General features: G+C 45.0%; 1 protein-coding gene across 1 annotated transcript; it reads right to left on the bottom strand.

Annotated features, from left to right (window-relative positions):
* Positions 1-4,267: 4,267 nt before the first annotated feature.
* Positions 4,268-10,581, bottom strand: LOC142775308 (UPAR/Ly6 domain-containing protein crok-like). Its single transcript, XM_075876650.1, has 3 exons — positions 10,575-10,581; positions 5,534-5,695; positions 4,268-4,691 (listed from the first exon to the last, which is right to left on the bottom strand). Exons 1-3 carry the CDS (start codon positions 10,579-10,581, stop codon positions 4,480-4,482), a joined length of 381 nt encoding a protein of 126 aa, XP_075732765.1. The 3' UTR covers positions 4,268-4,479.
* Between the last annotated feature and the right edge of the window lie 16,002 nt (positions 10,582-26,583).

The raw sequence follows: 26,583 nt of genomic DNA, 5'->3' as shown, positions 1-26,583 counted from the left end.
TGTTCTAAAAAAAAGACCCCAGTCTGTGCTACTGTTGCGTTGGGAATGGCCACGGACGTACAAGACTTCAGTTTTACTTATTTTCGCAGGTTTCGCTAAGCAGAATGGAGAGAGCGCAAAATATAGGCTGTTGCGAACATGTTTAGTATGCGAATACTCGCGTCCTCCACAGCCTTTCGCTTGACTAAGTGTGAGAATGTAGGTTTCCTGTTATTGTTTTCAGTAGTCTTCACGGAGAACCACGGTAACGTTGATTATGAAGCTTAACAGACCCACTGTCGGTGGTGCGCGATGTGCAACAGTAAGCAGGTGACGCCCAGCTCCAATAAACATCCCACACGCTGTGACCACCAACAATCTGAAGTTATTGCCAACAAACAGCATTACGCACACTAGGGCTTTGAAGGCTCTAAGTGCCAGCTTTAATTAGGAAATACGAAAATGTGCGTCATACAGGTAAATCACGAAATGATCGCGACCACAAAAAGTTTTTTTTTTTTGCCGTTGGTCTTCGGCATTATTGGAGCTATCTCGAAGGCATCGCGTTTGCCTTTTTTTTTTGTACTCTGAGAAAGTGGAAACGCATGTATCCACATTCGCATTATATACACACGAACGACAACTGTCAAAAGAGCATTCCAACATGCCTAATAAAACACTTTATTGCACAGCAAGCGACCGCAAGCAACTGCAGACAAGACTGCAACTGCAAAGCGAAAATAACCAGGATCATTCGTGCCGGATAAAGCGAGCTTCGTACCACTGATCGCCTAGATTCTTCGTGTATGCACTTAGTTTAGTGCTTGCCTCAAACTTGAGGTCATGGAATGCTTGCTTGCACTTGAATTGCCAGGTGCAGCACGCCGAAATAAATTGAACATATTTTGAACTCTGCCCGCATTTCGTTTTCATGAGCTTCCTAGTTTTATGAAGAGAGCGTGGATTGGAGGATGAAACTTGCCAGGTCCTTGACTTTCAGGAAACCGCGCTTCAATACCAGCGAAAGAGGAGGGCCTATGCACGTTCGCTTGCGGATGGCTCTCTGTGCACTACCCAATTTTGGCTGGCGCGTCGGCAGGGTGGACGCTGGTGGCGGTGGCTTCACAGCGCCGCCACCAGCGTCTATCTGGAAAAACTATAAAACACGTGGATGCGCGCGCCCCCTTTCAGAGTGCAGTCATCTTTAGAAAGAGTCAACTCCGCCTTACCGCGAGCGTCCGCCATGTTTCAGCTCACGCCACGCTTGTTTAAAAGTGTAAGCGACGCCTGCTGCTTTGTAGGCTCTCTGATTCGTCGCGAATCCCGCAAGATGACTGCATGCTGCGAGACAGTCAGGGCAGGAACCATTCTAGAAATGAATGGAACGTGTTTCCTGTTCAAAGCGATCTTTTCCCAGGTGATTCTTTAATTGGGAGTGAGAAAAAGAGTGACAAGTGACAGCTGACGAGTGCCTACCGTATATGCAGCGCCAATATTTCAAACTTTGTTGCTGTTTTCTAGAACGTTTCCTTTGCTACGTCGGGTACTTGGGGGACAATTTTTGACACGGCGTGTATAAAAGTAGTAACACAGTCACAGATTATACTATTACAAGTTATGTTCGTGTTTTCGACTCAGTTTATACGCGTACTTGTTACATTTACACGACCAAACGTTGAGCACTTACTCAACTTATTTTGTTTGGTCACTTCGCGCTGACATGATTTACAAACCAAGCGCTGCTATTATCACAATATCATTGCTTGGCGCGTTTAGAATAAATACAGTCTGCATACGAAAAAAAGTGTCGCGGTGTTTCTCAAGCCTTAGCATTCTGTGAGATTTTGGGCAGGATTTCGTCCGCGAGTGCTTTACGTGTGCTCGGTGATGCGAATAATGCTCAAGCGGTGATCATACTTGTACCCGCCGAAACATATCTTGCCGAAGTCAATCACTACAATAATTTCCAATAGGCAGAGGTTCGTTTTATTGAAATAGCCGGACCCAGGGTCTTATAGGCCACGTTCAAGCATATTACAATGTGACTCTTCGTACGTCTGCTAAGATGCACTCAAGCCAGAGAATAACATTTCTATTGAACCTTCGCACGTTCTGCTTACATCTAAACACACACGCGCACGTTCATGACAGAATATTCTGTTTATACATCTAACTCGAATTGTATGCGAGAGTACAATATATTTATACACATCTTTATTATGCCCTAGCGTCTAAGGCACTCTGAAGTGTTGTCTAGTGACGAAGGTGCAAAACAGGCAAACGTGCAGGAAAAACACAACCTTAGAAAAGCCTACTGAAATACTCATCATGTACCTTAGGCACATGAATAAAAAGATGGTGGTCATAACCCTAAAGCAGCGTAATAAGAAATGCAGTGTGGGCCGCTGTATACATAGCAAGCACAAGCTTTATTATTCAGCACTGTGGAACTGAGGAAAAGCTGCCTTGTGTACGGTTCAAAAAGCTACCCTTTCTATGGTTATTTTCTCCCTCCATTGATTCCTCTTGATTCGACAACGCAAGTTTTTGTGCGATTGTTTTATTGCGCTCATAGGCCATCATATCATCGTATCTTGTCTTGTCTGTAAAGTAGTTTAATATCTGAATTGGTATAGTATATGACAAATAAAATAGAACTTGCTTTCACGACTTTTTAGTCCTGTTCTCTCGCATATGGTCATTACTGAGCGTAACAGAAAAAAAATTAGCGATGCTTGCATCAAGTCAAGCAAGGTTTGAAACAGTGAAGATAATTTATTTCTGGAGACTACTCTAATTGCTTCTATTCCGAATCTAGGAGATGATAATTGTTTGTAGGTTGCTTCTAGGTTGATTGATATGTGGTCCCGAAACCGCCATACGATTATGAGAGACGCTGTAGTGCAGGGCTGCAGAAATTTCGACCACCTAGGATTCTTTAACGTGCACCCAAATCTGAGCACAGGAGCCTACAGCATTTTCGCCTTCATCGAACTTTACGCCGCTGCAGCCGGGATTTGATCCCGCAACCTGCAGGTCAGCAGCCGAGTACCTTAGCCACCAGACCACCACGGCGGGGCATTGCTTCGAGGTTATTACGGGGCTTTTGCTAGTTGATGTTAGGTTCTTTCTGTTTGTGTATTCTCAGCACAGACAGGTTCAAGGTAAACCAAAGACAGTCAAATACACAACACAGATCTCCAAAATTCAGAGGTAGAAACTCGCGCTATCTTTCGCGTAGGGCTTCTATCACCTAGAGGTCTTCTCGCACCCGCCGTTGAATTTCCCGTTAGCTAGGCTCATATTCACAAATGATACTTGAAAGAAGAAACTTCAGCATGAGAAAAGTGCAAGTAAGTGGAAAGTTTCAGAAACGTGTTTCTTAAGTGTTACTTTTCGAAGTACTGCTTTTCAGAACAAGCATGTTGTATGGTATCGAGGCTACGTGAACTATTGATGTCTGTGAGGGATGCATTTGAAAGTTAGTAACTTTTGCACTGGAATATAGTGGAAATGTTAGTTGCAATGATCGCATCCACACATTGCTGAGTAAACAAAATAATTGTTGTCATTGAAAACGCTTTTTTTCACTTATATCCAAAATGAGTGCAATCACCCCCAGTTATACCAAGGTCATACCGCGATCACCTGTTACCTCACAGCGTCACACTTTTTATGTTGCATTCTTTACGTGAGGTAGCTTACAGTGGTTCTCTGCTTCAGTGATGGCTGACGTTTTTTTCAAAGTGTTTGGGTATATTTTTTTCCTCTTTGTGATGAAAGAGAAGAAAAAAACCCGACGCCAGCCTAGACCTACGATCTCCTTCTCCTCGCCGCCGCGAGATAAGGGCGTGCGAGAAAGCGTGGCTCTCCTTCTCTAAGCGGGGCAAAGTAAACAGCAGATTAGAGCGAGTGCCACCACGCGATGTGGCGGTGCGCGCTCATTGCGCCATCTTGCTGGTAATGCTTAAAACATTATTCCCCCCTAGATACCCGTCAGCAGCGGTAAGAAGTAGATATAAATATTTTGTCGTTTGAACGTTCAAGTGCTTGCTCTTCGGTAGGGCAGTGGTTAACGCCTCGTATTTACGATTATAGGTTAACGCCTCGTATTTATAGGTATTGTAGGTAACGCCTCGTATTTACGCCTCGTATTTACGGTAGGGCAGTGGTTAACGACTCGTATTTACGCCTGGTATTTACGAGTATTTTGCGTCCAGAGGCAGGTAAACGTTCCGTGTGGCGTTGCACGCCTTTGAGACCACAGAGTAGTCCTCCCGTTGATGCCGCCGCATGCTGCCCGGGCCAAGTCACACCGTGGGGCAGACAGCCGACCTGTCGATCACCACACCACGCCGTGACGCACCAGGCCACGATGACATGCCATGGCAACGTCGTGCCACGTGTTGCTTTGGCACGCCATGAAGCGGTGGTCGCTGTTCGCGGCGATGCGCGCGCCCTCCCGCAACGGGGGACGTCGTTGTGCGAGGCCGTCGTGCTCTACTTGAAAAGGCGCAGAAGAAGCAACGGCGGTGCCACCATAAGCAACGAGGACACGGCTATAGGCCGGAGGGCGCCGTTGCAGCCGTCCTTGTCGCAGCTGCAGTACTTCATGAGCACGCTGAAGGTGCCGGCTCGGCGCATGCACTCCGTGCCTTCCTTGTCGCTTTCTAGCCATCCGCAGTCACGCACAGTGCGAAAGTCGCTGTACACTGTGAGACAAGAAGCAAGGCGTCACCACATGGGAAGCGCTCAAAACGTGGAAAAATGTTGAAATTAGCGAAACAGAAATGAATAAAAAAATTGAGTATAGTACATAGCACAAATATATTAAAGTTTCAAGGATAGAAAGCAACAGAATACATCCGTAACTGATCCTTGCAGTTGTTAGTACGTTCTACCATTTGTGCCACTATTTCGCGAGCGAATATGGACAATTATATTTCTCCAAAAACCAGTTAGGCTAACCTTGACGGCAAGGTCCTTGTCCTTTTTATGTTCTTTAGTAATTCAACTCTGTTCATCTAGGTAGTGTATCGTTTCACTTTGCAATATCATACTTACCAGCCTCGGCGGAAACACTTCTAAGTGAGTTAATAAACTTTCGGGGCATAAAAGACATAATCATAAATGTTACGCAGAGGACATGAAAGTAAACCGCAAGGTAGACAGCCGATTTGCTACAATGCACTGGGAAATGGGTAAGTAGAAACACAAAGGAAAAAATTATAATAATGAGAAGGATTACCGATATATAGAAGCACGCACACATGCGCAAAGGTAGAATAGTCTGGCTTGTAAATTGAGGTGGATTGCTCATAGAAACCTGAGACGTGCCTTAGTCGCGTTCTGATGGCAACTTCGAACGGCGACATAACAAAAGTGTTTTTAAAGCGGGTCAGTCCCAGTATAATGACACGCCGCAGAAATAGCATGTCAGAAAGTTGATTGTCTGTGCAGCATTTATAAGCATCTCTCGTCACATGTACACGCAGAAAAAGTAGCATAAACTGCCAATGGCACTTCCACGAAGTACAGTCGTACTGTTCCCCACCTTTCTGCACAATCTTTCGGCACACTTGCGCCCGGGTACCCGGAGGAAGGTGTTCCTTGACGCGCATGTCACAGTTCACGAGATCCGAGGTGATGTTATTGAACGGGTCGGCGCAGTTGGGGTCGTAAGCCGAGTTGTAGCGCCAGCAATAGATGGCCCAGCCTAGACGTACAGGGTAAAAGAGAACTCGGTTGAGTGTCAGGAAACGATACCTGTTATATCGCTTCTCTGCAGCAGGCAAATGCCAAAAGACCTGTGCAGCCCCTTTAATTTGGTGAAGATATTCCAGTAACTATTGCATTTTTAGGCCATTAAAAGTGAGTTAAGAAACACCAGTAGAACTAACGAGGCTCACAATAAGCATGTCATATGACAAGATTGTATTCAATAGTCCATTTGGCGTCAAGATCACGACCACAAAAACCAAGAAAACACGTGGATGTTTGCTTGGCGACTGAAATATTACCTGTTAAATTCTGCATGTCGGTGACATTTCCGAAAAACGCACTTGAAACTAGCGGCAGGGCCAGTGTGATATGACGCATCACTTCTTGATGAATTAAAACAAAACTCCGTTTCTTTTGTGCACTCACAGAAGTGGCGTGAACCGATTGTAGACCTTTCGAAAGTTAATGAAAACATCTTGAGTACCCTCTCCCACCATTCTCTTAGCCAATAGGTAGAGCTATGCGCACAGAGGTGTGCAATATGAAAATGGAAATTAATCATAATGGTCCCAGAGTCGGTGAAATTTTCTTGTACTGTTTATCACAGTGTATAATTGGTTACTGAGCAACATGAGAATAATCACTGGTGCTTAGAAGCTTCAGTGGCGTATCCAAGGAAGGAGGGAGGCTTCAACCCCCCCCCCCCACTCAAATTTTTCGTCCAACACCGCCCGCCCTACAACTTACTCAACTTATTTTTTTTTTGTCGCTTCGCGCTGACATGAGTTAGAAACCAAGCGCTGCTACTATCACAATATCATTGCTGGGCGCTTTTAGAATGAATAATGTCTGCATACGAAAAAACGTGTCGCGGTGTTTCTGAAGCCTTAGCATTCTGTGAGATTTTGGGCAGGAATCTCGGCCGCGAGTGTTTTCAGTTGGCTCGGTGATGGGAATAATGCTCAAGCGGTGGTTATACTTGTACCCGCCGAAATATATCTTGCCGGAGTTGATCACTACGATAATTTTCAATAGGCAGAGGTTGGTTTTAATGGAAATAGCCGGACACAGTTCCAACGTCTGATAGTCCACGTTCAAGCTTATTACTGTGTGACACTTCGTACGTGTGCTAAGATGTACTCAAGCCAAATAATAACATTTTTATTGAACCTTTGCACGTTCTTGTAACATCTAAACACACACGCACAGACGCACACGCGCACGACCTAATATTCGGTTTATACATCTAACTCCACTTGTATGCTACTGTACAACATATTTATGAATATTTATTATGCCCTAACGTCTAAGGCACTCCGAAGTGTTGTCTGGTGACGAAGTGCAACACAAGCAAACGTGCAGGATAAACAGCCTAAAAAAAGCCTTCTAAAATACTCATCATGTACCTTAGGCACATGAATAAAAAGATGGTTGCCTTAACCCTAAAGTAGTGTAATGAGAAATGCAGTGTGGGCAGCTGTATACATAGCGAGCACAAGCTTTATTGTTCAGCACTGTGAAAAGAGTGCACGAATGAAGAGCATAAAGTTGAAAAGATATATGACAAATTATATATATTGTTTCGCTTCATCAGTTCGTTATTAGACGGTATTTATTTGAGTGGCGCAATAACTAATGAATAAATATGTGGCACGTCAGGGGTGATATTGGTAGCATGAAGAAAAGCTAGGACCACCACCAAAAATACCATCGGTGCGCCTTTTTCAGTCAATGGGAAACTATTGGCCAAAGTTTTTCGAATGGACGTGTCAAAGTGACACGTCAATTCGAAATTTCTTGCCCACAAGATAACTCGAAAGAAGACCTACCAACTGAAACAATGCGTTAATGATCTCAGAATATTTTAATGCTCTCACAATTATGTAATCAAACGTACCTCACCATGCAGTTTGCCGTGTACTAAACACTACAAATTCCTACATTTGTGTGGTAAATATGCGATCATGTTGACTTATCCTGCCATATTTTAGGTTTTTTGTGTTAAAAAATAAAACACCGTGTAAAACGAATACATGCAAGTAGCACTATACTTGGCGACGTAGAAAAATGACACACGTGCTAGATCAAAGAATAACCACTGTATAGCTACCATGCTCCGCAGTTTCGAGCTTTTTTTACTCATTCACGTTTAGTTTTGTGCTTATTTTATTATGCAGTCTGTTTTATGGCTAACATTTATAGCTTCACATAGTTTGCTGTGATTTCCGTACTTGCGAACATGTTTGCCAAGAAAAACTGTCACTAGCTGAACAGCCCAGTGATTGAACGACCTCTTTGAATAATTCTATTGTTGCTGCTATTAGTTTTTCTTGTCATCTTTTTCTTTGTCCTTGTCGTTATCTTTGTTGCACTTAGCATTACAAGTCTATGCAGCACTTAAATGCTTTAGCTGGGATATTACTTCGCAACATCGTATCTATGAATTGCCTGGGGTTTTCAGGGCGAAGCAACGTCGTCAGTGCACCCACTGCGACACTGACTATCAGCACAATAAGGCGTCACCATCAATGTTACTGGATTTGAAACAAGTGTTCATTTATTGTACCTACGAATTACTAGGGTCTATTTGATGCTTGTCATGCGTAGCAACAGCTCCAAAAATTTGCTGAAAAGCCATTTTCACATCCGGCTTCTATGCATCGCCAATCTTTCTGCGAAGAAGCCGTTTTTGGTTGCTCTTGGCTCACTTTTGAGGACGTCTCTGTGTCAAGGCCAGACGTCGTTGCAAGTAAATTGATAAATAAATGCCACATAATTGCAAAAAATGCTACTCTGCTCTTCTCGAAGTACTCATTGAACACACACTATTTGCCGAAGAATAGACAAGAATGTGTGATATGTCATGGCCCATTCTGCGTGCTACAAATATTTCCAGGGATGAAAACTTCCGAAGCAATAATTTATTTCAGGCCCCTTTATGCTGCCACAGAAGCAGCTCAAGGGCTCAGTAATAGCTCTGGTCATGTACAGCGCATCGATGCCATCCACTCGTGTTTTATATTTTTCTTATCAGTTATCACTCACGACTGCGAAATCTTGAGGTGCCGATTGTGTAGAAATTTTTCATTCGTAAATGATATTGGCCAAGAGCTCTACACTTACGTTAGCTATCTGGGCAGCAATACAATGACCGAGAATTTCTCACTGCAATGGTATAGCGTAATAGCTATTCTGTGCTCGAGCCCTGGTGATAATATAAGTGGAGCGCTGCTCATGGCGTTGCAAAGGAAACGAGAAACAAAAACACAGGCGTCCATAGTTTTCACGTTCCAAACGGCAAAGCCAGCCCAACGTAAACAGCACAATCTACCCTCTCTCTTTTTCTCTCTTTTCAAAATGTCGAGTGACCAATAAGATCACAAAACGGCGAAACAATTGAACTTTGACGAAAAGATTCCGAGTATGATTAAGAAAAAAAAACAACAGGGAAGGTAATGCCACCGAAATAGAGACGTCTTGAGCTCGCAGAAAGTGAGTATTTGAAGATAAATAGTAAACAAAAACAAACAACAGTACATGTTCGTGGCCGCTTCTCTTTCATTATCCCGCCAGACGGCCTTTCATCGCACTAGCTTTTGAAAAACCGCTACGTCTCCTTGGTTTCTTTAGGAGTCTCGGAGAAAACAAGCGCGCATTTTCTCGCAAACAGTTTCCGTTTCTTTCTCCTCCTTCAATAGTTGCGATACGTACTAGTTTTTTTCCCCTTTTCTTTCCATGCTCCTTCTTTGAGCTTTACTTAATCACACCAGTGTTGTTACATTATCGTTTTTTTTCTGACCCCCACTTCTCACTCATCTATCTCCATCTGTAGCATTTCTTTTTCGCGTCTCTTGCTTTTATTACCGTCGTCGTCAGGGTGCTTGAGTGGCTGCCTTCGGTTGGTTTTCTCTATGCTTCTTTAGTGCGATGGAGTTTCAACTCTTATCTGTTGCATTCAGAAATCATCAATTGAACGCTCTACATCGTAGTAATCGCTCTCATGTAGCTGCAAGAGGAAACGCAATGACCGAGCGCTGTGGGACGTGTTCATGACAGGCTTTCCTTCATGCTGACTTGACTGAATCGAGTCGAGTATACAAGTTAATACGCATTTCTCAACGCCTGACTCGCTAAGCTTTCTTCTCTTCTTTCCACTGATACGTCCTTCACCTTTCACTCGTGCATCGAAAACTTGCTTTAAATTAATTTGGAAACAGTGTGGATGTTAGGTTTTCCTATGAGAACGACCCCATAAACGTGTGAGCCATCACACTGATTTTCTTGACCTATATACCTGCAAACTTGTACTTGTTTGCACTTATTATTGCCACGGCACGTAGTTATTACGAATATCATTGGTCATGCTGTGCGCAATGAAAGTTCAAACAACTAATAAAAGTTTATACTGTAAACACGCGACAAATATTTTGACGGTAGCAAAGAAACGGAGCCCGTAAGAGGAAGGAATAATGGCAAAAAGTAAGTCTTCTAAGCATTGTCCCTTCTTCAATACCACCTCATTTGTGCCCTAACAACCAGGGTGGGTATTGTCAATTCGCTAAATAGAAAGAAAAGGAATCCTTATAATATACCAGAGTTTTAATGAACCACTTTGAAGTGAGTGAATCAAGAAGTTGGAAAAGTCTGTCTACACTTAAAAACGTGGAAGTGGACTCTGTGTAACCATATCATTCATTCTTTATTATGGTTTGGGCCTAAGAACAACCTAATGAATCAATTTATTATTCGTTTAAATCAAGTTCATAAAGTATATTTTGTTTCCCTTTGTCTCCCTTTTTCCGCAGGCAGTAGTGATGCTGCTGTATTTTTCCTACGGCTTCCTGACCCTATGTCCATTACCCTATCGTGGGTACGTGCCATGATTGCGACTTGTTTTCGTCACCAGCACGAGACTGCACGCGTCACGCCCAGCATTCTCAGGCCTGAGATTCGACGCCCGACTCCCGATTCTTGTGTCATGCTACAGATGGCCGAAGCTGTCCCTCAGGATGCAGCCGTGATGTGGTAGTTGGGGATCAGCAGGCCACATCATGGAGCGAGACCATGAAGCCAGGGTCAATCTTCCAGTGGTGCGAGTCAACCGCGGCGGCCTGTACGGGATCGTCGCGGCGCTTGGGATTGTCATCGTAGCGAGCCTCAGCATGGCTGGGTATTCCTTGCACAATTATGCCAAGTTGAAGCGCCACGCGGAAGATCTGAGACACTACATAGCGTCTCGAACGAATATGACTGGGCTCTCTGAAAACGACACGCCTGCTTCTGGTGACGCGGTTGACCATCTCCGCCGTCCTCTCAAGTCACTGGGGCCAACAGCTGTAATGCTTGGACTGAAACCGGCAACGCCAGTGAAAAACAAGCGCACCTTCGTGGTGCAAAGCATTAACGGCACCCTCATCATGATAGCCAGGCAGCAGGAGAGACAAACCAACCAGAACCCAAGTGCGCGTCGTGGCGCTGGCGGTGAATCAACACCTGCAGCGGGAGTAGTGGCATCCAAGCTTCCGCCAGAGGCCTACGACATCCTGGAGGCCAGTGTGAGTTGGAACGAAACTCATTCCAAGTGAATGGGCGATGGTGTGGCACCTAGAGGCCGACACTGCGACCAGCAGCGCTTCTTGGGTGCTCGAGCAGCACGTGATTTGCCTGGAGAATAAATTCATGTAACTGAACAGAACTTAAATAAACCAGTACTTGACCGTATGTGTGTGATTGAAGAACTTCTGGCATGAAAGTTATTAGTACCCGGCACGTCTTCAGGCAGATGTGAGAGTTTGCGATAACACGTGCAAAGGCGGTGTGAAAGAACATAAAACCCGAAAGCGTGTCTCTGAGAGAGAGAAGAGGCTAGCAGGGTTCCATTGAACCCCCTGTGCAAGGACACTCTTGTGCGGCCGTAGTGTCTACCATTGCTGAAGTTTTTGTACTGCTTATGTCTAAGCTGTTGTGTTAGTGTACTGAAGGTTGCATGTGTCTTTTCCCTTGGTTGTCATTCGGCTGGGCAAATATATGACAGGGATGCAGCAGCTTTCCTCTGAGAAAGTTATTTTTCTAGAGACGCTGTGTATACTAAATTTATTTCAATACCTTGTTATAGAATCTCTAGAATAGTATGACGTATAAACACCAACATAAATACTTGGTATTCACGATTTCTTTATGCTTGCGCTGCTATGAAGCACCTCTGCAAGTGCACAAATCTTGGCAACGTTACTGCAAAATTCATAACCCATGTCGAGGTTGAGGAAAAAGCGCGCACTCGCAGTGGCAGTTCACAGATTATCTCTGTATACCGTGTTCTCTCCAGTCATTGGTCATGTTAACCTTCCTACCTCCCCTAATACTGCTCCTAACTCTGTCACTATTATTTACGCGTTAACGTCTTGCTGTCCTCGCAAACAAACTATGTTTATTCAAGGAACGCGAGTGTTACACGCGAACTTGCCGTTTTTGTGAGCCATGACTCACAGCGTATATGCTAAGGTTCTACGCTGTACAAGCCGAAGTTCGCATAACCATTTGCAAAGCGTTAATACCTAGTTCACTGGGGCATCGTAAACAAATTTCTAAGCAGTTTTCGAAATTGCTCCCTTAACAGTAGCTTAAGTGAAGATATGGTGTTCCGTTACTGCATCTCAAGAGCATACGAACTAAATAGCCTAATCGCACGATTTCTATGAATGCGAACATCATTACTAACTACGCCTGCGCGTAAAGTGCAGCACAGTAAAAGCGAAAGCTGGAAAAGCAGCATTTCTAGAACCCATTGTGAGCTCACTTGGGGCGACTAATACAAAGACGCTTCCAACGTACCCACTACTAAATTACAATTTTGTCAAATTTTGAAGCACTCACTACGCCATTATTCGTAATTCTGCAGAGAAGCGAGATACCCGCTACGCATTTCCAAGAGATTCTGTGCAGTTTGTTGATGCGGTGGCTGATGACGATAAAGGAATTTCGCTGAGGTCATCGTAACAGGTTGGATGCATTCAACCACCCATCCTTTACGCAATGCCTGGTTGCAAGACTCGCATTGTGTGAAACCTGATTGTTATTTTACGCTTCTAGTAAGGATATAATATACGCATTTTATAACTTGGTTCCTGTCCGATAGAAGCGTGTACAGGGTCTTGCACAGTGAAATCTGTTATGAAATCACAACAAGACCCACTTCAAGCGCCGTAGTTGTCGGCCGCCACCGCCGGTATTCGTAACCAGTATCACACGAAGTAGAAATAAATGGGAATAAATAAAGAGCATTGAGGAACGAGTGAGAATAAACCCAGGCCATTTGCGTGGCAGCCCAGTACTCTAGTACTAAGCTACCCCTGTGCTTCAGACTCTGTTGCAAACCTATTTTATGTAGTCTTTATATCCAGTAAAGAATCACATAACAATGTATAATAAAACGTTTTAGAACAGGTAACAACCAGGCATCACAAAAGGCGAATTACGTAATGAGATGGTCGTTGAAAGCTCAACCCATTAGAAAGGTCTCAGACAGAATTCTTCCTCGTCATGAACCACAGCGTGGAGAGAATGCACATAATGCATTAGGTGTGTATGGGTACCGTGTTTTCTGAAGAATGAAGAACAATGGTATAGTGGGCGCTGCCCCACTGCACAAAAACTATGAAAATGGATGTTGTTGTGGGTGCCGTACAAGTACCTACTTTGGCTGGCTCGTGAGTGTTTAAAAAATTATAGCATATGCACGGAATGAATGATGATGAGTGGGGCGAAGCGACCATCGATCTTTCCAGCTGTCTGACTTACTGTGGATGTGCTGGGCTGGCTACGCCACCGGATAGACGTGGAATTGCCCTATAGATCATTAGGAGCTGGTGAGGACACAGGTTCGAACCCCGTTCCATTTCGGATATTTCCTTCTCATTTTGTTTGTTTTTATTCTTATCTATAGTTATAATGGTTACGGACACTACCGGTGGCGGGAAACAATGGCATCGAAAACAGCCCTTGTTTTGATTTAATAACAATTTTCGCCGTAAAAGAGCAGCCACATTCGCACTGGGCACAGTGATCCTCTCAAGGACAACGTATTTCAAATGTGCACGGCAACATCTTTTGTTCGTAGCGGTATAGGTCTGCAGTACCTCCGATAATATTAGATTGAGTTTAATATTCCACACACAAGATACGATTATGAAAGACGTCGTAGCTTAGCGCTCCAAAAATTTTGGCCACTACGGATTATTTAACGTGCACATATATTCAAGTACATGGGCCTCAGCATGTCTCCCTGCATTAGGAAAGCGGCCACCGCAGCCAGGATTGAATCCCGCCACCTGCGGATCAGCAGTCGACCACTAGAACACTATAAGCAGCAGAAGTGGGTCGCAGTAGCTTCTAAAGTGTATTTTCAGACTTATCAACTTACAGAGACTGCAGTTGTCTGACACCTTTCTGAACCGAACGTTGCGAGTAAGCTCGGTGGGCTGCATACCCATAGAGCGACGAATTGCACATTGCCTTTGTGGCGTCTCACTTCGGTAAGGGCGCTTATCGTCATGCGTGATTTTCAAAGACGATAGTCTTTCTTGGGGACCTTCGACGAAAAAATTTCGGTCTGTCTGTCGGTCTGTATGATTGTCTGTTTGTCCACCTGAACGATACCTTAAATGGCACCGAACGGCCAACCCCATCCGCAGTGCCCACCAATTTTGTTCGAGGTTTAGCGTTCATATTTGTGTGATTGTCTATTAAAAAGCAAATATAGCGCATTTCTGAGGCACCGTAACAACGCTTCGATGTTTTCTATGTCTGCCTTTATACTAGAAGAGGCACACTCAAGTAACTATAAGGAATGTAGCGTTTAATCGCGCTGCGCTGACAGTGCAACGCGATGCTCACAAAGGCGTTTCAACGCTTTGCTTCGACGCCACGGTGGTGGCGTGCACCTGCCAATCGCTTTGCGTTCTACACCTTATCACCTCCGAGACTGGTGCACATCTTTCTCTGCGGGCTGCACACCTTTGTTTTCGGAGATAACTGCCAAGCGGCACTTGTGTCTAACGTGCCTAGATGCACTCGTTTGCCTCCGCCACACGCTCGAGGCACTCTAACGCAGCACCTGCAGAATACCATTAACCGATTTTCTTGCGCAGAACATCAAATATACGTATTGTTCACTCTCTCCAGATCGTCTTTCGACGACATTTACAGTGTAACATGTAGATTCGGCCCAATGTTTTTAATACTGTTTAGCAAGGCTGAAATTAAAACGGGACGGTTATGAGTGATGACACAAGGGAAAACATGAGCGAAGACAAGATTAAGCTTGTAACTTCATCTTGAGTAGATGTTTTTCAATGAGAGAAATAGACTACATAAAAGTACCCATGGAAAGACCTGGCTCTAGTTTCAGTGTGGTCGCATTCGCACTTGGAAATTGGGCATCTGTAGCGAACGTGATTCTCCTGCTACCGAACTTGTACATCCTTCCCACTGCTCAACCACTACGCCACCAAAGCGAGATACGCAACCCTAAGCAATACGCTACACTTAGCAGGATATGTTGTGTAGGCTGACCCTTACAAGCAAACACCCATTTGCTAAATACGTCGTGACGTGTGAGCGACGACCGCAATAGACGTCAGACTCTAGTGTTTTGTGGACACGCAGCGCCACCTGTCGACGCAGTTTTGAGTAGTAGTACCGACTCCCTTGCATAGTTTTCTGCGCAACCAGATGTAACTAAATAGTGGGTGTATTTGCGCTCTTAACACTCTGAAAAAGAGCTACGAATTTATCTCCGCCAGTCGGAGGAGTCACCGAACCGCCGTGAAGTGCTTGCTGGTTCACTCGCCTGAACGACAGCGAAAACAAGAGCAAGCTCCACGTTCTACAAAAAAAAAGACCCCAGTCTGTGCTACTGTTGCATTGGGAATTGCCACGGACGTACATGACTTCAGTTTTACTGATTTTCGCAGGTTTCGCTAAGCAGAATGGAGAGAGCGCAAAATATAGGCTGTTGCGAACATGTTTAGTATGCGAATACTCCCGTCCTCCACAGCCTTTCGCTTGAGTAAGTGTGATAATGTAAGTTTCCTGTTATTGTTTTCAATAGTCTTCACGGAGAACCACGGTAATTTTGATTATGAAGCTTAACAGACCCTCTGTCTGTGGTGCGCGATGTGCAACAGTAAGCAGGTGACGCCCGGCTGCAATAAACATCCCACACGCTGTGACCACCAACAATCTGAAGTTATTGCCACCACACAGCATTACGCACACTAGGGCTTTGAAGGCTCTAAGTGCCAGCTTTAACTAGGAAATGCGAAAATGTGCGTCATACAGGTAAATCACGAAATTATCGTGACCACAAACAGTTTTTTTTTGCCATTGGTCTTCGGCATTATTGGAGCTATCTCGGAGGCATCACGTTTGCCTTTTTTTTGTGTACTCTGAGAAAGTGGAAACGCATGTAATCCCATTCGCATTATATACACACGAACGACAACTGTCAAAAGAGCATTCCAACATGCCTAATAAAACACTTTAATGCACAGCAAGCGACCGCAAGCAACTGCAGACAAGACTGCAACTGCAAAGCGAAAATAACCAGGATCATTCGTGCCGGATAAAGCGAGCTTCGTACCACTGATCGCCTAGATTCTTCGTGTATGCACTTAGTTTAGTGCTCGCCTCGAACTTGAGGTCATGGAATGCTTGCTTGCACTTGAATTGCCAGGTGCAGCACGCCGAAATAAATTGAAAATATTTTGAACTCTGCCCGCATTTCGTTTTCATGAGCTTCCTAGTTTTATGAAGAGAGCGTGGATTGGAGGATGAAACTTGCCAGGTCCTTGACTTTCAGGAAACCACGCTTCAATACCAGCGAAAGAGAAGGGCCTATGCACGTTCGCTTGCGGACGGCTCTCTGTGCACTACCCAATTTTGGCTGGCGCGGCGGCAGGGTGGACGCTGGTGGCGGTGGCTTCACAGTGCCACCACCAGCGTCTATCTGGAAAAACTATAAAACACGTGGATGCGCGCGCCCCCGTTCAGAGTGCAGTCATCTTTAGAAAGAGTCAACTCCGCCTTACCGCGAGCGTCCGCCATGTTTCAGCTCACGCCACGCTTGTTTAAAAGTGTAAGCGACGCCTGCTGCTTTGTAGGCTCTCTGATTCGTCGCGAATCCCGCAAGATGACTGCATGCTGCGAAACAGTCACGGCACGAACCAATGTAGAAATAAATGGAACGTGTTTTCTGTTTAAAGCGATCTTTTCCCAGGTGATTCTTTTATTGGGAGTGAGAAAAAGAGTGACAAGTGACAGCTGACGAGTGCCTATCGTATATGCAGCGCCAATATTTCAAACTTTGTTGCTGTTTTCTAGAACGTTTCCTTTGCTACGTCGGGTACTTGGGGGACAATTTTTGACATGGCGTGTATAAAACTAGTAACACAGTCACAGATTATACTATTACAAGTTATGTTCGTGTTTTTGACTCAGTTTATACGCGTACTTGTTACAGTTACACGACCAAACGTTGAGCACTTACTCAACTTATTTTCTTTGGTCACTTCGCGCTGACATGATTTAAAAACCAAGCGCTGCTATTATCACAATATCAATGCTTGGCGCGTTTAGAATAAATATTGTCTGCATACGAAAAAAAGTGTCGCGGTGTTTCTAAAGCCTTAGCATTCTGTTAGATTTTGGGCAGGATCTTGTCCGCGAGTGGTTTAAGTTGGCTCGGTGATGCGAATAATGCTCAAGCGGTGATCATACTTGTACCCGCCGAAACATATCTTGCCGAAGTCAATCACTACAATAATTTCCTATAGGCAGAGGTTCGTTTTATTGGAAATAGCCGGACACAGTTCCAGGGTCTCATAGGCCATGTTCAAGCTTATTACAATGTGACACTTCGTACGTCTGCTAAGATGCACTCAAGCCAGAGAATAACATTTCTATTGAACCTTCGCACGTTCTGCTTACATCTAAACACACACGCGCACGTTCATGACAGAATATTCTGTTTATACATCTAACTCGAATTGTATGCGAGTGTACAATATATTTATACACATCTTTATTATGCCCTAGCGTCTAAGGCACTCCGAAGTGTTGTCTAGTGACGAAGGTGCAACACAGGCAAACGTGCAGGAAAAACACAACCTTAGAAAAGCCTACTGAAATACTCATCATGTACCTTAGGCACATGAATGAAAAGATGGTGGTCATAACCCTAAAGCAGCGTAATAAGAAATGCAGTGTGGGCCGCTGTATACATAGCAAGCACAAGCTTTATTATTCAGCACTCCCGTGTGCTCAGATTTGGGTGCACGTTAAAGAACCCCAGGTGGTCTAAATTTCCGGAGCCCTCCACTACGGCGTCTCTTATAATCATATAGTGGTTTTGGGACGTTAAACCCCACATATCAATCAATCAAGTATTCAGCACTGTGGCACTGAGGAAAAGCTGCCTTGCGTACGGTTGACAATTAAAGCTACCCTTTCGATGGTTATTGTCTCCCTCCATTGGTTCCTCTTGATTCGACAACGCAAGTTTTTGTGCGATTGTTTTATTGTGCTCATAGGCCATCATATCATCGTATCTTGTCTTCTCTGTAAAGTAGTTTGATATCTGAATTGGTATAGTATATGACAAATAAAATACAACTTGCTTTTTACGACTTTTTAGTCCTGTTCTCTCGCATATGGCCATTACTGAGCGTAACAAAAAAAAATTAGCGATGCTTGCATCAAGTCAAGCAAGGTTTGAAACAGAGAAGATGATTTATTTCTGGAGACTAATATGGTTGCTTCTATGCCGAATCTAGGAGATGATAATTATTTGTAGGTTGCTTCTAGGTTGATCGATATGTGGGGTTGCTTCTAGGTTAATTGATATGTGGTCCCGAAACCGCCATACGAATATGAGAGACGCTGTAGTGCAGGGCTGCAGAAATTTCGACCACCTGGGATTCTTTAACGTGCACCCAAATCTGAGCACAGGAGCCTACAGCATTTTCGCCTTCATCGAACATTATGCCGCTGCAGCCGGGCATTGATCCCGCAACCTGCAGGTCAGCAGCCGAGTACCTTAGCCACCAGACCACCACGGCAGCGCATTGCTTCGAGGTTATTACGGGGCTTTTGCTAGTTGATGTTAGGTTCTTTCTGTTTGTGTATTCTCAGCACAGACAGGTTCAATGTAAACCACAGACAGTCAAATACACAACACAGATCTCTAAAATTCAGAGGTAGAAACTCGCGCTCTCTGTCGCGTAGGGCTTCTATCACCTAGAGGTCTTCTCGCACCTGCCGTTGAATTTCCCGTTACCTAGGCTCATATACACAAACAATACTTGAAAGAAGAAACTTCAGCATGAGAAAAGTGCAAGTAGGTGGAAAGTTTCAGAAACGTGTTTCTTAAGTGTTACTTTTCAAAGTACTCCTTTTCAGAGCAAGTATGTTGTATGGTATTGAGGCTACGTGAACTATTGATGTCTGTGAGGGATGCATTTGAAAGTTAGTAACTTTTGCACTGGAATATAGTAGAAATGTTAGTTGCAATGATCGCATCCACACATTGCTGAGTAAACAAAATAATTGTTGTCATTGAAAACGCTTTTTTTCACTTATATCCAAAATGAGTGCAATCACCCCCAGTTATACCAAGGTCATACCGCGATCATCTGTTACCTCACAGCGTCACACTTTTTATGTTGCATTCTTTACGTGAGGTAGCTTACAGTGGTTCTCTGCTTCGGTGATGGCTGACATTCTTTCAAAGTGTTTGGGTATATTTTTTTCCTCTTTGTGATGAAAGAGAAGAAAAAAACCCGACGCCAGCCTAGACCTACGATGTCCTCCTCTTCGCCGCTGCGAGATAAGGGCGTGCGAGAAAGCGTGGCTCTCCTTCTCTAAGCGGGGCAAAGTAAACAGCAGATTAGAGCGAGTGCCGCCACGCGATGTGGCGGTGCGCGCTCATTGTGCCATCTTGCTGGTAATGCTTAAAACATTATTCCCCCCGAGATACCCGTCAGCAGCGGTAAGAAGTAGATATAAATATTTTGCCGTTTGAACGTTCAAGTGCTTGCTCTTCGGTAGGGCAGTGGTTAACGCCTCGTATTTACGATTCAGAGGAGCCAAGTTTGATTATGTGCACCGGAGTCTTCTTCTGTGTGTGTGTTTTTTTTGTTTCTTGCATTTCCATATATATCCATACGTATACATATACGGTGAGCAACAGTGATGCTGACGCCGGTGGAAAAATATAGCCGAGAGTGACCAATAGTTGTTATCGCAATAAAAATCTACTTCTCCGTAGAGGAACGCACTGTGTTGTTGAAACTGTTCTTACGACACCACAGCGTCGTGGAAAACAAGAGAACCGACACTGTGTACGCCAGTCAGAAGAGAGTCCTACAAAAAGATAGAAGATTGGTTTTACTGCCATCTTGTCACGCCCCGGAAATAGACACAGCTGAATAAATGCTGGGAAAACCTTAAAGACTACTTTGCGACAGGTAAAATAAAGGTTTGCGACAAGTAAGCGTCACTTTCACTCAAACTGCGCTGTTATTGCATACATATTTTGCCTTTTTGCATTGTGCAGTGCTCATGAAATTAGCTGGATGACCTTAAGCATCAGTGCCCTTGTGAGACGCCCTCGCATTCCTTATTTTTACGTAATGATAAAAAGCGTCATGGAGTTGCGTCTGTCAAGACCGCGTGTGCCTGTACTCGCCAAAATAGGCAGGGCTGCTGCGCCGTAATATTGTCACAGTGTCTTTCACATTCTTGTTAGGTACAATGATTAATGCAAATAGCGGTAATAAATCCTCTGAGCCCTACGTGCATCGCTGAGTTTCCACTCTTCTTCCGTACGGCATGTGCGTTCGTGCAACGTTTGCTGATTAGGCTGTAACTAAAGAAAGTCTCCTTTGGTAGTGTCATTCTAGTCGTTCCTTTTGCTTCTTTGAATTTCAGGTGGCGGAACATCACCACCCCGCCATTTGACCGACGAGCTGCAGTGCGTCGGAGGCATCGCGCCCCACATGGCCGTTCATCTGCCCAACCCCTTACACAGTGACCGCAGCCGACATGACGCCATGTGTAGAGAATCCCACACTTCCAAACCACAGTGCACAACTTCCATCGCTGCCCTACTGTCGTGGACCCAACAAAAACCTCTGGCAGAGTCCTGTAGTGTAGCTTGTTCAAAGTTTTAATTGTTCTTGTTAAACGCCGCTTATCTGCTATCGTTTGTACCTCAAATGTATTTCATTTATTATGCTGGAACTGTCACGTACAGATCTCCAGAGTCCATTATTTTAAAGACGATAGTCTTGCTTAGGGACCTTCGACGCAAAAATTTTGGTCTGTCTGTCTGTGTGTCTGTCTGTCTGCAATTTTGTCTGTTTGTCCACTCTTAACGGTATCGGGTACTTTAAACGGCCGACCCCATCCACAGCGCCCACCAATGTTGCTCAAGGTTGAGCGTTTATGCATGTGCAATTGTCAATTAAAAAGCAATTATTGCGCAGGTCTCAGGCACTATATCAACACGTATATATCCTGCATGTGCGTCTCTTACTAGAAAAGGCATGCAAAAGTAATTTTGAGGACCGTAGCGCTTATCACGCTGCGGTTACCATGCAACGGTTGCACGGAAAGCCGAGTGTTTCCAATGCTTTGCTAAAACAAAACGGTGGTGGCACTTACCTGTCGCCTTGCGTTTTACACCTTATCACCTCTGAGATGGGCGCGCACACTCGTCTCAGAGCCACGGGCTTTCTTTTCTAAGACAACTGCCAGATGGCGCATATGTCTCATGTGTGCCTGGACTTGTTGCGCTCCTTCGCATCCGCTGCACGCTCGAGGCACTCCAACGCAGCGCCTCCAGAATACAATTCACCGATTTTCTTGCGCAGAACATCAAATGAATGTATTGTTCACTCTCTCCACACGCCAGACTATCGTCTTTCGACGACATTTGCAGAGTACATGCAGACACGGGGACATTTTTTTCTGTCATTTTCCGAAAGTCGTATTTTTCAGGCTTTATTGCCGTCACCCTTAGTACTTGATGTAATTGAACATATCAGTGAAAAGAATAAAAAAATCAACATCAAATCTTGAAGATGTAGACTCTAAAAACTAAGTGAGTGCTGGACACTCTCTTTGGGAGAGCACTTTCTGGTCAAATATTTCACTCTCTTTTCCAGAGTGAATTACCTCTTGCTGAGGCAGAGTTAAGTGATTCTCCCAGAACGGGTCAAATCACTACCTCTCAACAGAGAAACATAAAGCTGCCCGAAGCAGAGTCGCATGACCCCACCAAAAAGGGTTGCAGTACACCTAACGCCAAAAGAAAAGCAGAACTTGGGCCGAAATTGGGCTTTTTAGTTGTTCTTGACCAATTTTCTAGTCTGCAATTCCCAAAGAATGGCATGGATAAGTATTTGAGCTCTTCAAAGAAACAACAAATAAAATATGACCGATGAGGGCTCGAACCTTTGACCTGTAGCCGCACTGCCCATTGCGAGCTCACCACGCTAGCCACAACACCACCACGGAAGAACGGTGTGATAGTGTATAATATTTCTTGTCATTAGAAAAGTTTGTGGTCTGCCTTTTTTTGTTTAGAAGTGCAGATTTCAGTGTCTCCGCGCTTAAAACCAGGTGGACTGTAGCTAACGTGTTTAACGAGTTTAATGTGTTTGCTTTGTGCTTCGTGACATCAGAACTACTATCCAAAACGTTTGTTTACAGTAGAAAAATACAATTAGCGCAACTGATTATATGAACAGCATGTGCAATGACTCGCTAAGTGGTTGGATATTTCTGCGTTAGAAACATCGCGCTTTTGAAGTGTACGCTAAATAAATTACTTTTTTTCGCCCCTTCAGACGTGTATTTGGTCGTTCTTGTTGACGTTTTTGTTCACGTTCTACGACTAAAGCCACAAGATTTCACCGTCACCGTACCGTACGTTAGGTTTTCGGCAGCCATGCCCCGTGTGCGATTGTTGTGGCGAAAACATGAAAATATATTAAGAAAATTATGTCATAGCTGTTTGTTTCAACTTTCAACCCTGACTGATTGAATAAGACAATATTCGCTTAATTCACTCCACAGGTCCGAAGCTAAAAAAGCGGATATTTCAAGTGCCTACCAGTGCGCTGAAATTCACATGCGTGCGCTGGAAGCGCTGTTCTTTTTGTTATTCGTCTCTAACACCTACACAAAATAATGCAGTGCGTTTTACTGCATATATGTGTAGTTATTAGGTAGTGCTAATCACTCCCAATGTGCCGACGCATTTAATTGTAATGAAAAGCAGGAGTATAGGCGCGTTTTACTCTCTCATGTCTGGAGAGTATATGTGCATTTTACTCTCTGAAAGGGACGACGAGTATAAAGCTGTTTCACTCTCTTTTCATACAGAGTGAAAACGAAGCTCACTCTATTTGATACTTCGCGAGAGTCGAACACTCTGAAGAGTAACTTGGGCTTTTGGCTCCTGCGATACTTCCCGCAGTTTTCAGTGTGTACATAGGTTGCAGTGCTTGACATTTCTAACAATAAAATTGCTACAATGGCCACTTCAGGTAGTCCACGGCTGCAGAGTGTACATATACTGAAATGTGTTCAAAACAGTGTGAAAAATTTCGTGTGGCTATAAAAAAGTAGTGCATCAGCGTCATTTTTAGGCTGTTTTTACAGGTTGACAGAGCACGTAAAACGAAGCAAACGACCCCTGGTCTTGGGACTATACTTGCAGTCCAAATGCACATGCATCAACGAATTCTACAGGCTGAACTGACCATGTATAGGATGATGCAGGCATCGAGTCACGCAATGGTGGTCGTGCAAGACCGCCTGAGGCTTGTTACGCCTGGAAGTCCACACAAAACGTCAATGGCTCTGCAAAGGCAATCTCTGTCAAGGCCAGCGATCAAACCAACCTGAGACGATCAACTCAACGAAGTCATCAAGCGGCGGCGCCGGTTTGTCACGCAACGCACAGCGAGCTCCCTCAGCCCCCGAGCCCGTTGAAGTAATCGGTGCCTTCCTGTCTGGCGAGTCTTACGCAATGCTTGGTAACGTCACTCGTCCTTGGGTGCAACCACGTGCAGCGGCTCCGAATTTTATGAGCATAACGCGGCCCAGCGGCGGGCCCCATCGCAGGATTCTGACATCACGGCCAGCGGCACTTCTGGTTGGACGTTTCTTACTCAATATATCCACCCGGTGCCTATAAAAAAACCTCTGTGGCGCTTCGCCAGCAGTAGGCCTATGTGTCAGAGAAGCCTCTGGTTGCTTGGAGCCATATCGCAGTCGGCGCGGCCGGTGTCCTTGGAAGCCGCGAGTTTCGCGGCGCCCTTTCTAACCTCGCCAGCGGTGCGCCTTCGTAACAGTAGAGATGACGGCAGCGGGATCGGCCGGTGTCAGCGAAATGACGCGATGAGTGCCTGATGTTTTCCCCCCAGTTCAGACTACTCAAGCACAAGTTATATAGTTTAAAAAAGGGCTGTCTGAAGCATTAGAGTGAGCTTTGATCGTTTGAAGCCAAGTCTAATTGCTTTGAAACCAAAGTTATTTTTGATGGTGTAAACACGGCAGTGTTAAAATTTGCTTTCGCGTCTTGCTTGTAGACTTATAGTGGGTACGTCAAGTATATTATAAACAGGCGCAAACAGCAAGAGGATAGTGTGAAGGCTGGAGAATCCTAAAGTGAATGAAACTCATCCAAGTTTCCAGGGAACTTGGCATTACTTTAAGCCGTACGAAAGAAAAGCAAGTGATTCTTGAGATCCTGAAGTATGAAGGAGTGTCGGCTGAGGGAGTTGATAAGGCCTGGGTGGCTATCAAAGCACGCTGCGAGGCTGAAAGGCGAGAACGTCACTAGCGTGAGGAAGCTGAAAAACTGGAGCGCCTCGAGTTGAAACGGATGTAATTGACAATCCCACAGTGTTCGCGGGTGCCTAGCCTAGCTTCTGGGACAGTTCAAGTCAGTGGTTATCACATTCGGGACAAACTGCCAACGTTCGTAGTAGGCGAGGACATGTCGAAGTATCTCGTCAAGTTTGAACACGTCTGTGAGTGAAATGCTTTATAGCGGTCTGTTTGGGTGCAGAACCTGTTAGCTCTTCTTCCCGGCGAAGTGTCCGACGTGATAACGTGCTTGTCGAGTGAACCGTTTGAGAGCTATGACGAGGTTAAGGAAGTGCTCTAGACGTTAAAAATTGCCACCCGAGGCTTTCAGGCAAAGTTTTCGGCATGCTAAAAAGGAGAATGAGTCACACGTTGACTTCGCGTTTCGTCTTAAAGCCGATTTAATTGAATGGCTCAAGGGCGAAGGTGTTTATGACGATAACGATAAAGTGGCATAATTCATTGCATTGGAGCTGCATCGAGGAGGATACCAAGCTTTGGCAGCAGGACAAACTTGGTGAAGTACAGCTAAACAAGGCGGCAGAGTTAGCTGAGGAGTAATATACTTGGCAAAAGTTTCATAGCAGGGCAGTGCGCATTGAAAAGGATGAAAAGAAAGAGGGCTTTTCGAAGAAACCTGATCAACGGCAACCCGTTCTGCGCCGTAATTTCAGGAAGGACTCTTCTTTTACGAAGGACACTGTAGGGGAAAGGCAAACGGAAGCGGAGAAATCGAGTGAGGTTCCTAAACAACCCACTGATACCACACGGGCGTTTAAATCACGGAAGCCGCTAGTCTGCTACAACTGCAAAAAAGAAGGGCACATCGCGATAAACTGTAAGCAAAAGTTTGCTTTCGCAACAATCCGAGAATCAGAAAAGAACATTCGGTTGATAAAACCATCTCTCCAAGAAATTGGTGTGAATGGGAAAACGTGTCGAGCACTTCGAGACTTAGCGGCAACCATGGACGTTGTCCATCCTTCGTTGGTGTCTCCGGAAGACTTTACAGGGGAATGTGCGTGGATCAGAGAAGTCGCCGGGGAGCGGAGTGCTTGCTTACCAATCGCTACGGTTGTTATTGAAGGCCCGTTCAGTAAGCTTCGCACCGAAGCGGCTGTGCCTGCCGCGCTTCCCGATCGTTTCCTTATATTTTTTCTAATAACTCAGAGCAGCTACTCAAAGAGCAGGGTAAATCGTCCTTCTCCAACTTGGCGTTCATGGCCCTCATGCAATCGCAAGCGCGGAAGCTTTCGCAGGCACTTGATCTTGTTCAGTGTGGTCTAACACCACCTGCAAAGCCTGCTGATCTGCGTGACCTTGGCGGCGAGTCGACGGAACCTCAGACAGGAAATTCTAGGTGTGAGTCATTTGAGCATGCACTCGAGCGGCCCGTCGCCGAAGTGACTGGCGCAATCTCTGTCTGCGGAGGAGACGACATGGCGCCATTGACTGAGAGCGAGAGGGGTGCAGCGCTCTCGCCTGTAGCGGAAATTCGGAGTGAGCTGTCGAGGGTTGATCGAGAAACGCTCATTTGAGAGCAACGTGAGGAGCTCTCAATAAAAGCGCTAATGAAAGGCGTAAACTTGGGAAAAAAGAAAAAGAATGTTTCCTTTTTTTGAGAAAGCAGGGCTCCTGTATCGGAGGTACACAAATGCGCCAGGTCGCAAGTATGAGCAGCTCTTGGTGCCACAAAAGTAACGTCACCAAGTATTCGAACTGGCGCATGAAAATGCGTGGGCAGGTCATGTCGGCATAAGACCAAGGGTAGAGGTTCCTTTGAATATTGTTGGTGAAAATGCTGGAAGGATATCGAAGACTTTGAACACTAATGCGACACTTGTCAGAGAGCGGGGAAATTCACGGACAAGTGGAAGGAACCCATGAAGCTTTCGCCAAATATCACAGAACCTTTTCGGCGCCCAGTTGTTGATATCATTGGGCCAT

This window comes from Rhipicephalus microplus, chromosome X, assembly GCF_043290135.1.
Source record: "Rhipicephalus microplus isolate Deutch F79 chromosome X, USDA_Rmic, whole genome shotgun sequence".
NCBI lineage: Eukaryota > Metazoa > Arthropoda > Arachnida > Ixodida > Ixodidae > Rhipicephalus > Rhipicephalus microplus.
The sequence above is the reverse complement of the archived record's forward strand: the minus strand, read 5'-3'. Positions and strand labels throughout refer to the sequence as shown.